This window comes from Triturus cristatus, chromosome 6, assembly GCF_964204655.1.
Source record: "Triturus cristatus chromosome 6, aTriCri1.1, whole genome shotgun sequence".
NCBI lineage: Eukaryota > Metazoa > Chordata > Amphibia > Caudata > Salamandridae > Triturus > Triturus cristatus.
This window is the reverse complement of record NC_140589.1, coordinates 1868694193-1868707820: the sequence shown is the minus strand read 5'-3', so window position 1 is coordinate 1868707820 and position 13628 is coordinate 1868694193. Positions and strand designations below refer to the sequence as shown.

Here is a 13628-nt window from a genome sequence, read left to right as displayed (position 1 = left end):
CGTTTCTTCACCTTTGAGTATGCATGGATTTCTGAGTAGGTGGTGGAATGAATATCCATTTCTGTGTGTCTATAATTTCCACTCTGTGCTTGTACGTACAGTGTGCACGTGATTCAGTGGTGGTTTGTCGATGTCCGCGTGGGCCTCTGAGTATGTGTCCGTGCCAATTAGTCTATGAGTGTGAGTATGACTCAAGTGACGCTTTGTGTATGTGCGCTCAATTTCTTAGTCTCCTTCTAATGATTATGCAAATATGCATGTGAGTCAGTGACATTTTGTGAATGTGTCTCCCAGGGTGTTGCTCTGTATGAGTGTGCTTCATTGAGTACATGAGTGTACCTGCGAGGGGATGCTGTTATGTAGATGTCTTTTGATGGAGAGGACAGTGTGTGAGTATTTTTTTAATGTCTATGCAAGTCACGATTTAAGCGTGATCTGGAACTCACAAAGTAGAGCTCGGTATCTGCTATCTAGAATGGCTGCTGCATTTTGTAAACTCACATTACGTCACTACATGTGGCTGGTTTTCTAGGGTTTTTCTACTGGTGTGCCTCCCCTTATCTCTGGAATGTATTTTCTAGGGCCCAAAAGATGTCATTCAAATGCAATTTGGGATTTTCTAGATGGTAACAAAAAATATAAAAGTATCTTCACTCACCAGCCATTACATTTGTCAAAAAATTCAAATATGATTGACAGGAGTCTCAAATCAGAGAATCACAATTGTAAAGGGCAAAAATACCCCACATTTGTAAACCTTTGAAGACCAACCAGCTCCATTTTTAAATGCTTATGTCTCTTAAAAATATTTATACCAAACTACTACAAATATTGTCAAAGGATAGTTTGACTTTAATTTTGGTGTAAATCCGTTAAGTGCTCTAGGTTGCAACCTAATATGGGAAACCAATTCTTTTTTAACCCCCCCTAACTTTTATTCACTTGCACTAAATTGCACTGAATTTTCTTCTGAACTTCACCAGTGCCCAATGTTGATGCAGATCTGTTACAGGCAAAGCAAAAAGTTCCTTTACAATTGAAAGTGCAGCTGAACCGAAACTACACAATAACTGTGTAACATGATCACTGTGAATGACACAAGCGCCATGACATTGCAGCTTAACAAGCACCACAGCAACACATGTGAGAAATGCATTTATTTCTTATATGAGCAATTACACATGATTGCAAAGTGCTAAGCCTTTTTGCAACACATTAGCTATATCAAGTTTCCATTGCATACACGTTTTATAGCACAAAACCCATACATTTATATTTAAAACCCATATCCACAATGTACATTTGAGAGTGTTCATAGAGTCCTGTATCCGCAGGTGTGTGTGAACCTGTACTTGCAAATCCTTTCGTGTACACAATATCAGACACTTCCTGGACCTCTGTCCTAGTGACTGATGAACAACTCTACCACTGTGTGGGAAACATCTACAAGCTGCAACCATAGTGTTCCTGAAAATCACTATCAATAATTCTATTACTGAGCTATATCCACACACACTGCCCCAATCAGATGCATTGCAAATGCCAGGGAAGCAGAATTAATCTAAGTTAATGCACACACCACCCTCATCCCACAGTCATCCCAGTGCAGAACGTCATCGTGCAAGAGGTTCTTGCTTAAAGCAGGTCCGCTCTGAGGCTCATCTGACAGCAGGGACTTCAGTCTTATTCTGGAGCAAACCCTAGAAGAAATGAGCAACACATTAAGAAGAGAGATGGCTGTGAGAGGAATCACTTCACTTGTTAGACTGAATACATTCAACATGAGTGCAATCCTAATTCTTAAGGTGCATACATTAACAAAATAATGCATTTAGGCCCAGATGTACTAATATTTGTTTGCAAAAGTGACGCAATCCCAGCACCAAGTGTTAGGGTGGTATTTCTTTCCCAACATAAACCATGATTGGCTTTGGAATGTGGCCTAAAGTAAGACTGTGAGCTACTTTGCAGTACTTTGTGTCAACATAGCATCCCATGCCTGGTAACGGGATATCCCCGTGCAAGGACACCTGATACTCACACAAACCTTTACCGATGTTTGTGCACAGCCAGGATTTGCACCAACAAATCAGACATTCTCGAGGCAGGCGTACCAGTGGAATGGAACACGTTTTAAAATACTCCACATTATTTCCTACTTTGCATCTGTGCTGCACTGTGCAGCAAACATACAAAGGGGGAAGTATTAAAGACTAGTTTTTGTACTAGGACTGTGCTTGACAGACTGCACCCTCCCTTGCTCTAAAGTGCAGCAGCATAGAGAGAGGGGAAACAGCACCTTATCTTAGGAGATAGGGCTCTGCTCTGCAGCATCTCCAGATACCTGATACCTGCACTGACCTGTCACTATCAATCTGAAAGACACAGGGGTCATTCATAGTCTGGCACTGTGCCCAGAAGTACCTGAGATTGGCATCATTGCTTCATCCAAAGTTTACTGTGTAACATGTGATGCAAACAATACTTAGCCAGCACAAATGTTTGCAGCTGATTCTCAGACCTTTTTAGGCTCAGGTTTGCCACCCACAGTCAGTTTCTGGTCAAATGGGGTTAGATAATGAGCCAACAAGTGTAATGTGCTCTGAGCTACTAATTGGTGTCATTGGAACAGGTGTGTTTTGTTTAAACCTTGCATCTCCATCTAAAAAGTGAAGCAGACTTCTACTCTCTTGATGACATTTCATATCTGTCTTCTGAGTGGACTTGTCACGGCCCCTCAGTATTATGATACTACAGTAAATACCCTTCACCTTGCACATATCCTGGCTATAACTCTAGCCTGTGGTCCTCTACTCCAAAGTGACCCGGTGGCATCGCCAACATTATCAGAGTATTTTGAAACAAGACATTAAAGATCTTGTTGGACATGGCCCTTCTTAGGGGTGATTTCCCTAAAACATTGCTTTTTGTCCTGCTAGTTTATGACAACTCTCTTTCCATGACCTTAGGACTCTGGGCAATTTCCCACTGTACCGCAGTGGGAAAATGTGCACGCTCTTCCTACACATGCCAGGATAGGATGCATAATTGATTGGTTTAGGTGTTGTACCTGTGAGTGCCCTGTGAAAAGGTACAAGAACCTGGAGTGGAACACAGCCCCACCGGATGCACAGCTATTTTCCTTTGCAAATACAAATGCCACAAAGTTCATGTTTCACCAATTGTTATTGTTTTTCTTCCAAGTAATCCAGGCTTTATCAATTCTTCATCTCATGTCACAACGGAGACGCTTACATTATTGCTATATGCTTAATGCTGCAAGAATGCCAATCCAGGCCTTATCCTGCAAATAAAAATAGCCGTGCATCCAGTGGGGTGGTGTTCCACTCCAGGTTCTTGTGCATATATCTCAATTGCGTGGCCGGGCTGACCATGCTCCTGGGTTGCACTCGATCGTTATGTTGGAAGAAAGAAAAATATGGAAAAAATAATGATATCAGGTGTGCACTTTGCCGCTTTATGAAATACACCTATTACTGTAAAAAGGTACACCACATACCTCGGGCGGGTGCTACACTGGCAAATAGGGGGACTCCTCACTGGTGGTGCCACCCTCCAGAATAGCCTTTCAAAAATGTCTCATGATGAGGTTGGCCTGTCTCACTCTGTAGCTAACCCTGTGGGGGAAGTTTACTACCACCAAACCGGTGTAGGTGACTGGCCGGGTAGGTACATTTACGTGGGCACTTCCTGGGTGGGGGCTAACCCCCCCATGTGGGTTTTCCCTACTGAGGGGGTCGGCTCTCCCCATGGAACACCAACCGGGTGTGGCTGATTTCCTAGTTGTGGCTGTAGGCCCTGGGGAACTTTCCCACTGTAAATCCAGTGCAAAAGTGTGCATGCTCTTCCTACACACATTAGGAAGTGGTGCTTACTCGAGGTTTCTAAACATAGGTCAGGCCTGCCATCGCAGGCTAGTGTGTGTACTTGAACCTATAATGTTTTAAAACCTGTGTCCAGCCTGCCATTGCAGGCTGGTGTGCAGCTGTGCACAGATGGTGCCTCTAAAAACGCATCCAGCCTGCCGGTGCAGGCTTGTGTGCGCTTTGCACCAATGGTGTTTCTAAAAAATGTGTCCAGCTTGTCATTACAGTTTGGTGTGTGCATTTGCACCAATGGAGTCGCTAAATGCATGTACAGCCTGCTATTGCAGGCTGGTGTGCTTTTGCATCGATGGTGTTTATAAAACATGTATCCAACCTGTCCTTGCAGGTCTTTGTGCGCACAATTGCGCGACAACACAGGCAGGCCTGTATAAGTCATTAGCCATCCTGAGAGGACCTTTCACTACCACCAGAGCACCCCGACGGTGCGTCTTAAGGGGTGAAGCAAATGGTAGGTGAAAGGCAGGGCAACTACACGTGCGTGTTCCCTGCCCAGGAAGTGAGGAATAGCCATGTGTATTTTCACTGCCTATGATGTTTGCTCTTCCCATAGGCTAACATGGGGGATTGGTTGAAATTATTTCAGGCTGGAATTGGAGATTGAAGTGGAGCGCCCTTATAATGTTTCCTATCATTGGATTCATGGTGACAACCCCTTTCCAGTGTTAAAGATGACTTTTTCATGATTCACGTAGAAATGCCACTACTAGAAAGTGGTACAACAAACAAATGATGGACGGAATGCTGACAATGCAGACATTCTCCCCCAGTCAAGAGATCTGGGTTAAATCCATCGTTCTTTTGCCCACTACGCCACCCCAGTTTAGACATGGCCATATGCAAATCAGTTTTGACCCTGTGCCTCATGGGAACAGTCCAGCCCGAACTGCCAAGCCATGTCTTCCCTGGACCGGAATCAAGCATCCTAGGACCGGTTTCTGGCTATCAGCCGTCATCAGCCAGGATAGCTTTACTCCAGTGGCGTAGTGAGCACGGGTCCCACGTCTGGGAATACCCATCCCACTTAGGGCGAAAAGCGTTACAACAAACAAATGATGGACGGAATGCTGACAATGCAGACATTCTCCCCCAGTCAAGAGATCTGGGTTAAATCCATCGTTCTTTTGCCCACTACGCCACCCCAGTTTAGACATGGCCATATGCAAATCAGTTTTGACCCTGTGCCTCATGGGAACAGTTCAGCCCGAACTGCTAAGCCATGTCTTCCCTGGACCGGAATCAAGCATCCTAGGACCGGTTTCTGGCTATCAGCCGTCATCAGCCAGGATAGCTTTACTCCAGTGGCGTAGTGAGCACGGGTCCCACGTCTGGGAATACCCATCCCACTTAGGGCGAAAAGCGTTACAACAAACAAATGATGGACGGAATGCTGACAATGCAGACATTCTCCCCCAGTCAAGAGATCTGGGTTAAATCCATCGTTCTTTTGCCCACTACGCCACCCCAGTTTAGACATGGCCATATGCAAATCAGTTTTGACCCTGTGCCTCATGGGAACAGTCCAGCCCGAACTGCCAAGCCATGTCTTCCCTGGACCGGAATCAAGCATCCTAGGACCGGTTTCTGGCTATCAGCCGTCATCAGCCAGGATAGCTTTACTCCAGTGGCGTAGTGAGCACGGGTCCCACGTCTGGGAATACCCATCCCACTTAGGGCGAAAAGCGTTACAACAAACAAATGATGGACGGAATGCTGACAATGCAGACATTCTCCCCCAGTCAAGAGATCTGGGTTAAATCCATCGTTCTTTTGCCCACTACGCCACCCCAGTTTAGACATGGCCATATGCAAATCAGTTTTGACCCTGTGCCTCATGGGAACAGTCCAGCCCGAACTGCCAAGCCATGTCTTCCCTGGACCGGAATCAAGCATCCTAGGACCGGTTTCTGGCTATCAGCCGTCATCAGCCAGGATAGCTTTACTCCAGTGGCGTAGTGAGCACGGGTCCCACGTCTGGGAATACCCATCCCACTTAGGGCGAAAAGCGTTACAACAAACAAATGATGGACGGAATGCTGACAATGCAGACATTCTCCCCCAGTCAAGAGATCTGGGTTAAATCCATCGTTCTTTTGCCCACTACGCCACCCCAGTTTAGACATGGCCATATGCAAATCAGTTTTGACCCTGTGCCTCATGGGAACAGTCCAGCCCGAACTGCCAAGCCATGTCTTCCCTGGACCGGAATCAAGAATCCTAGGACCGGTTTCTGGCTATCAGCCGTCATCAGCCAGGATAGCTTTACTCCAGTGGCGTAGTGAGCACGGGTCCCACGTCTGGGAATACCCATCCCACTTAGGGCGAAAAGCGTTACAACAAACAAATGATGGACGGAATGCTGACAATGCAGACATTCTCCCCCAGTCAAGAGATCTGGGTTAAATCCATCGTTCTTTTGCCCACTACGCCACCCCAGTTTAGACATGGCCATATGCAAATCAGTTTTGACCCTGTGCCTCATGGGAACAGTCCAGCCCGAACTGCCAAGCCATGTCTTCCCTGGACCGGAATCAAGCATCCTAGGACCGGTTTCTGGCTATCAGCCGTCATCAGCCAGGATAGCTTTACTCCAGTGGCGTAGTGAGCACGGGTCCCACGTCTGGGAATACCCATCCCACTTAGGGCGAAAAGCGTTACAACAAACAAATGATGGACGGAATGCTGACAATGCAGACATTCTCCCCCAGTCAAGAGATCTGGGTTAAATCCATCGTTCTTTTGCCCACTACGCCACCCCAGTTTAGACATGGCCATATGCAAATCAGTTTTGACCCTGTGCCTCATGGGAACAGTCCAGCCCGAACTGCCAAGCCATGTCTTCCCTGGACCGGAATCAAGCATCCTAGGACCGGTTTCTGGCTATCAGCCGTCATCAGCCAGGATAGCTTTACTCCAGTGGCGTAGTGAGCACGGGTCCCACGTCTGGGAATACCCATCCCACTTAGGGCGAAAAGCGTTACAACAAACAAATGATGGACGGAATGCTGACAATGCAGACATTCTCCCCCAGTCAAGAGATCTGGGTTAAATCCATCGTTCTTTTGCCCACTACGCCACCCCAGTTTAGACATGGCCATATGCAAATCAGTTTTGACCCTGTGCCTCATGGGAACAGTCCAGCCCGAACTGCCAAGCCATGTCTTCCCTGGACCGGAATCAAGCATCCTAGGACCGGTTTCTGGCTATCAGCCGTCATCAGCCAGGATAGCTTTACTCCAGTGGCGTAGTGAGCACGGGTCCCACGTCTGGGAATACCCATCCCACTTAGGGCGAAAAGCGTTACAACAAACAAATGATGGACGGAATGCTGACAATGCAGACATTCTCCCCCAGTCAAGAGATCTGGGTTAAATCCATCGTTCTTTTGCCCACTACGCCAACCCAGTTTAGACATGGCCATATGCAAATCAGTTTTGACCCTGTGCCTCATGGGAACAGTCCAGCCCGAACTGCCAAGCCATGTCTTCCCTGGACCGGAATCAAGCATCCTAGGACCGGTTTCTGGCTATCAGCCGTCATCAGCCAGGATAGCTTTACTCCAGTGGCGTAGTGAGCACGGGTCCCACGTCTGGGAATACCCATCCCACTTAGGGCGAAAAGCGTTACAACAAACAAATGATGGACGGAATGCTGACAATGCAGACATTCTCCCCCAGTCAAGAGATCTGGGTTAAATCCATCGTTCTTTTGCCCACTACGCCACCCCAGTTTAGACATGGCCATATGCAAATCAGTTTTGACCCTGTGCCTCATGGGAACAGTCCAGCCCGAACTGCCACGCCATGTCTTCCCTGGACCGGAATCAAGCATCCTAGGACCGGTTTCTGGCTATCAGCCGTCATCAGCCAGGATAGCTTTACTCCAGTGGCGTAGTGAGCACGGGTCCCACGTCTGGGAATACCCATCCCACTTAGGGCGAAAAGCGTTACAACAAACAAATGATGGACGGAATGCTGACAATGCAGACATTCTCCCCCAGTCAAGAGATCTGGGTTAAATCCATCGTTCTTTTGCCCACTACGCCACCCCAGTTTAGACATGGCCATATGCAAATCAGTTTTGACCCTGTGCCTCATGGGAACAGTCCAGCCCGAACTGCCAAGCCATGTCTTCCCTGGACCGGAATCAAGCATCCTAGGACCGGTTTCTGGCTATCAGCCGTCATCAGCCAGGATAGCTTTACTCCAGTGGCGTAGTGAGCACGGGTCCCACGTCTGGGAATACCCATCCCACTTAGGGCGAAAAGCGTTACAACAAACAAATGATGGACGGAATGCTGACAATGCAGACATTCTCCCCCAGTCAAGAGATCTGGGTTAAATCCATCGTTCTTTTGCCCACTACGCCACCCCAGTTTAGACATGGCCATATGCAAATCAGTTTTGACCCTGTGCCTCATGGGAACAGTCCAGCCCGAACTGCCAAGCCATGTCTTCCCTGGACCGGAATCAAGCATCCTAGGACCGGTTTCTGGCTATCAGCCGTCATCAGCCAGGATAGCTTTACTCCAGTGGCGTAGTGAGCACGGGTCCCACGTCTGGGAATACCCATCCCACTTAGGGCGAAAAGCGTTACAACAAACAAATGATGGACGGAATGCTGACAATGCAGACATTCTCCCCCAGTCAAGAGATCTGGGTTAAATCCATCGTTCTTTTGCCCACTACGCCACCCCAGTTTAGACATGGCCATATGCAAATCAGTTTTGACCCTGTGCCTCATGGGAACAGTCCAGCCCGAACTGCCAAGCCATGTCTTCCCTGGACCGGAATCAAGCATCCTAGGACCGGTTTCTGGCTATCAGCCGTCATCAGCCAGGATAGCTTTACTCCAGTGGCGTAGTGAGCGCGGGTCCCACGTCTGGGAATACCCATCCCACTTAGGGCGAAAAGCGTTACAACAAACAAATGATGGACGGAATGCTGACAATGCAGACATTCTCCCCCAGTCAAGAGATCTGGGTTAAATCCATCGTTCTTTTGCCCACTACGCCACCCCAGTTTAGACATGGCCATATGCAAATCAGTTTTGACCCTGTGCCTCATGGGAACAGTCCAGCCCGAACTGCCAAGCCATGTCTTCCCTGGACCGGAATCAAGCATCCTAGGACCGGTTTCTGGCTATCAGCCGTCATCAGCCAGGATAGCTTTACTCCAGTGGCGTAGTGAGCACGGGTCCCACGTCTGGGAATACCCATCCCACTTAGGGCGAAAAGCGTTACAACAAACAAATGATGGACGGAATGCTGACAATGCAGACATTCTCCCCCAGTCAAGAGATCTGGGTTAAATCCATCGTTCTTTTGCCCACTACGCCACCCCAGTTTAGACATGGCCATATGCAAATCAGTTTTGACCCTGTGCCTCATGGGAACAGTCCAGCCCGAACTGCCAAGCCATGTCTTCCCTGGACCGGAATCAAGCATCCTAGGACCGGTTTCTGGCTATCAGCCGTCATCAGCCAGGATAGCTTTACTCCAGTGGCGTAGTGAGCACGGGTCCCACGTCTGGGAATACCCATCCCACTTAGGGCGAAAAGCGTTACAACAAACAAATGATGGACGGAATGCTGACAATGCAGACATTCTCCCCCAGTCAAGAGATCTGGGTTAAATCCATCGTTCTTTTGCCCACTACGCCAACCCAGTTTAGACATGGCCATATGCAAATCAGTTTTGACCCTGTGCCTCATGGGAACAGTCCAGCCCGAACTGCCAAGCCATGTCTTCCCTGGACCGGAATCAAGCATCCTAGGACCGGTTTCTGGCTATCAGCCGTCATCAGCCAGGATAGCTTTACTCCAGTGGCGTAGTGAGCACGGGTCCCACGTCTGGGAATACCCATCCCACTTAGGGCGAAAAGCGTTACAACAAACAAATGATGGACGGAATGCTGACAATGCAGACATTCTCCCCCAGTCAAGAGATCTGGGTTAAATCCATCGTTCTTTTGCCCACTACGCCACCCCAGTTTAGACATGGCCATATGCAAATCAGTTTTGACCCTGTGCCTCATGGGAACAGTCCAGCCCGAACTGCCACGCCATGTCTTCCCTGGACCGGAATCAAGCATCCTAGGACCGGTTTCTGGCTATCAGCCGTCATCAGCCAGGATAGCTTTACTCCAGTGGCGTAGTGAGCACGGGTCCCACGTCTGGGAATACCCATCCCACTTAGGGCGAAAAGCGTTACAACAAACAAATGATGGACGGAATGCTGACAATGCAGACATTCTCCCCCAGTCAAGAGATCTGGGTTAAATCCATCGTTCTTTTGCCCACTACGCCACCCCAGTTTAGACATGGCCATATGCAAATCAGTTTTGACCCTGTGCCTCATGGGAACAGTCCAGCCCGAACTGCCAAGCCATGTCTTCCCTGGACCGGAATCAAGCATCCTAGGACCGGTTTCTGGCTATCAGCCGTCATCAGCCAGGATAGCTTTACTCCAGTGGCGTAGTGAGCACAGGTCCCACGTCTGGGAATACCCATCCCACTTAGGGCGAAAAGCGTTACAACAAACAAATGATGGACGGAATGCTGACAATGCAGACATTCTCCCCCAGTCAAGAGATCTGGGTTAAATCCATCGTTCTTTTGCCCACTACGCCACCCCAGTTTAGACATGGCCATATGCAAATCAGTTTTGACCCTGTGCCTCATGGGAACAGTCCAGCCCGAACTGCCAAGCCATGTCTTCCCTGGACCGGAATCAAGCATCCTAGGACCGGTTTCTGGCTATCAGCCGTCATCAGCCAGGATAGCTTTACTCCAGTGGCGTAGTGAGCACGGGTCCCACGTCTGGGAATACCCATCCCACTTAGGGCGAAAAGCGTTACAACAAACAAATGATGGACGGAATGCTGACAATGCAGACATTCTCCCCCAGTCAAGAGATCTGGGTTAAATCCATCGTTCTTTTGCCCACTACGCCACCCCAGTTTAGACATGGCCATATGCAAATCAGTTTTGACCCTGTGCCTCATGGGAACAGTCCAGCCCGAACTGCCAAGCCATGTCTTCCCTGGACCGGAATCAAGCATCCTAGGACCGGTTTCTGGCTATCAGCCGTCATCAGCCAGGATAGCTTTACTCCAGTGGCGTAGTGAGCGCGGGTCCCACGTCTGGGAATACCCATCCCACTTAGGGCGAAAAGCGTTACAACAAACAAATGATGGACGGAATGCTGACAATGCAGACATTCTCCCCCAGTCAAGAGATCTGGGTTAAATCCATCGTTCTTTTGCCCACTACGCCACCCCAGTTTAGACATGGCCATATGCAAATCAGTTTTGACCCTGTGCCTCATGGGAACAGTCCAGCCCGAACTGCCAAGCCATGTCTTCCCTGGACCGGAATCAAGCATCCTAGGACCGGTTTCTGGCTATCAGCCGTCATCAGCCAGGATAGCTTTACTCCAGTGGCGTAGTGAGCACGGGTCCCACGTCTGGGAATACCCATCCCACTTAGGGCGAAAAGCGTTACAACAAACAAATGATGGACGGAATGCTGACAATGCAGACATTCTCCCCCAGTCAAGAGATCTGGGTTAAATCCATCGTTCTTTTGCCCACTACGCCACCCCAGTTTAGACATGGCCATATGCAAATCAGTTTTGACCCTGTGCCTCATGGGAACAGTCCAGCCCGAACTGCCAAGCCATGTCTTCCCTGGACCGGAATCAAGCATCCTAGGACCGGTTTCTGGCTATCAGCCGTCATCAGCCAGGATAGCTTTACTCCAGTGGCGTAGTGAGCACGGGTCCCACGTCTGGGAATACCCATCCCACTTAGGGCGAAAAGCGTTACAACAAACAAATGATGGACGGAATGCTGACAATGCAGACATTCTCCCCCAGTCAAGAGATCTGGGTTAAATCCATCGTTCTTTTGCCCACTACGCCACCCCAGTTTAGACATGGCCATATGCAAATCAGTTTTGACCCTGTGCCTCATGGGAACAGTCCAGCCCGAACTGCCAAGCCATGTCTTCCCTGGATCGGAATCAAGCATCCTAGGACCGGTTTCTGGCTATCAGCCGTCATCAGCCAGGATAGCTTTACTCCAGTGGCGTAGTGAGCACGGGTCCCACGTCTGGGAATACCCATCCCACTTAGGGCGAAAAGCGTTACAACAAACAAATGATGGACGGAATGCTGACAATGCAGACATTCTCCCCCAGTCAAGAGATCTGGGTTAAATCCATCGTTCTTTTGCCCACTACGCCACCCCAGTTTAGACATGGCCATATGCAAATCAGTTTTGACCCTGTGCCTCATGGGAACAGTCCAGCCCGAACTGCCAAGCCATGTCTTCCCTGGACCGGAATCAAGCATCCTAGGACCGGTTTCTGGCTATCAGCCGTCATCAGCCAGGATAGCTTTACTCCAGTGGCGTAGTGAGCACGGGTCCCACGTCTGGGAATACCCATCCCACTTAGGGCGAAAAGCGTTACAACAAACAAATGATGGACGGAATGCTGACAATGCAGACATTCTCCCCCAGTCAAGAGATCTGGGTTAAATCCATCGTTCTTTTGCCCACTACGCCACCCCAGTTTAGACATGGCCATATGCAAATCAGTTTTGACCCTGTGCCTCATGGGAACAGTCCAGCCCGAACTGCCAAGCCATGTCTTCCCTGGACCGGAATCAAGCATCCTAGGACCGGTTTCTGGCTATCAGCCGTCATCAGCCAGGATAGCTTTACTCCAGTGGCGTAGTGAGCACGGGTCCCACGTCTGGGAATACCCATCCCACTTAGGGCGAAAAGCGTTACAACAAACAAATGATTGACGGAATGCTGACAATGCAGACATTCTCCCCCAGTCAAGAGATCTGGGTTAAATCCATCGTTCTTTTGCCCACTACGCCACCCCAGTTTAGACATGGCCATATGCAAATCAGTTTTGACCCTGTGCCTCATGGGAACAGTCCAGCCCGAACTGCCAAGCCATGTCTAGACAAATTCTTAGGTCCTCTGACTCTCAGCTTTTGGTTTGCCCCCGATATAAGCTAGCAACCAAAGGTGGGAGATCCTTCTCGGTTCTGGTTCCACAGATATGGAATAAACTTCCAGAACCACTTCGGAGAGAAGTAAATCTCCTGCGTTTTAGGAAGCTGTTAAAAACGCTTCTATTTAGGGAGGCTTTTGGCTCACCTAATTAGCTGCACTGAATGTCTCTCTTTTTTGCCTTTCATACGTCCTGCATTACTTCTGTCTGAGGCACAGGGTCAAGACTGATTTGCATATGGCCATGTCTGAACTGGGGTGGTGTAGTGGGCAAAAAAACGATGGATTTAACCCAGATCTCTTGACTGGGGGAGAATGTATGCATTGTCAGCATTCCGTCCATCATTTGTTTGTTGTAACGCTTTTCGCCCTAAGTGGGATGGGTATTCCCAGACGTGGGACCCGTGCTCACTACGCCACTGGAGTCAAGCTATCCTGGCTGATGACGGCTGATAGCCAGAAACCGGTCCTAGGATGCTTGATTCCGGTCCAGGGAAGACATGGCTTGGCAGTTCGGGCTGGACTGTTCCCATGAGGCACAGGGTCAAGACTGATTTGCATATGGCCATGTCTGAACTGGGGTGGTGTAGTGGGCAAAAAAACGATGGATTTAACCCAGATCTCTTGACTGGGGGAGAATGTATGCATTGTCAGCATTCCGTCCATCATTTGTTTGTTGTAACACTACTAGAAA

At 48.9% G+C, this 13628-nt stretch overlaps 1 protein-coding gene across 1 annotated transcript in view; it reads right to left on the bottom strand.

Moving 5' to 3' along the window:
* Positions 1-1142: 1142 nt before the first annotated feature.
* The window catches only part of LOC146822234 (porwaprin-c-like), a 153682-nt gene continuing 141196 nt past the window's right edge, over positions 1143-13628 (bottom strand). The window contains exon 4 of the mRNA XM_085609440.1: positions 1143-1700. Within this exon, the coding sequence (XP_085465566.1) occupies positions 1684-1700 (17 nt within the window). The 3' untranslated portion in view covers positions 1143-1683. The remainder of the gene's footprint in view (positions 1701-13628) is intronic.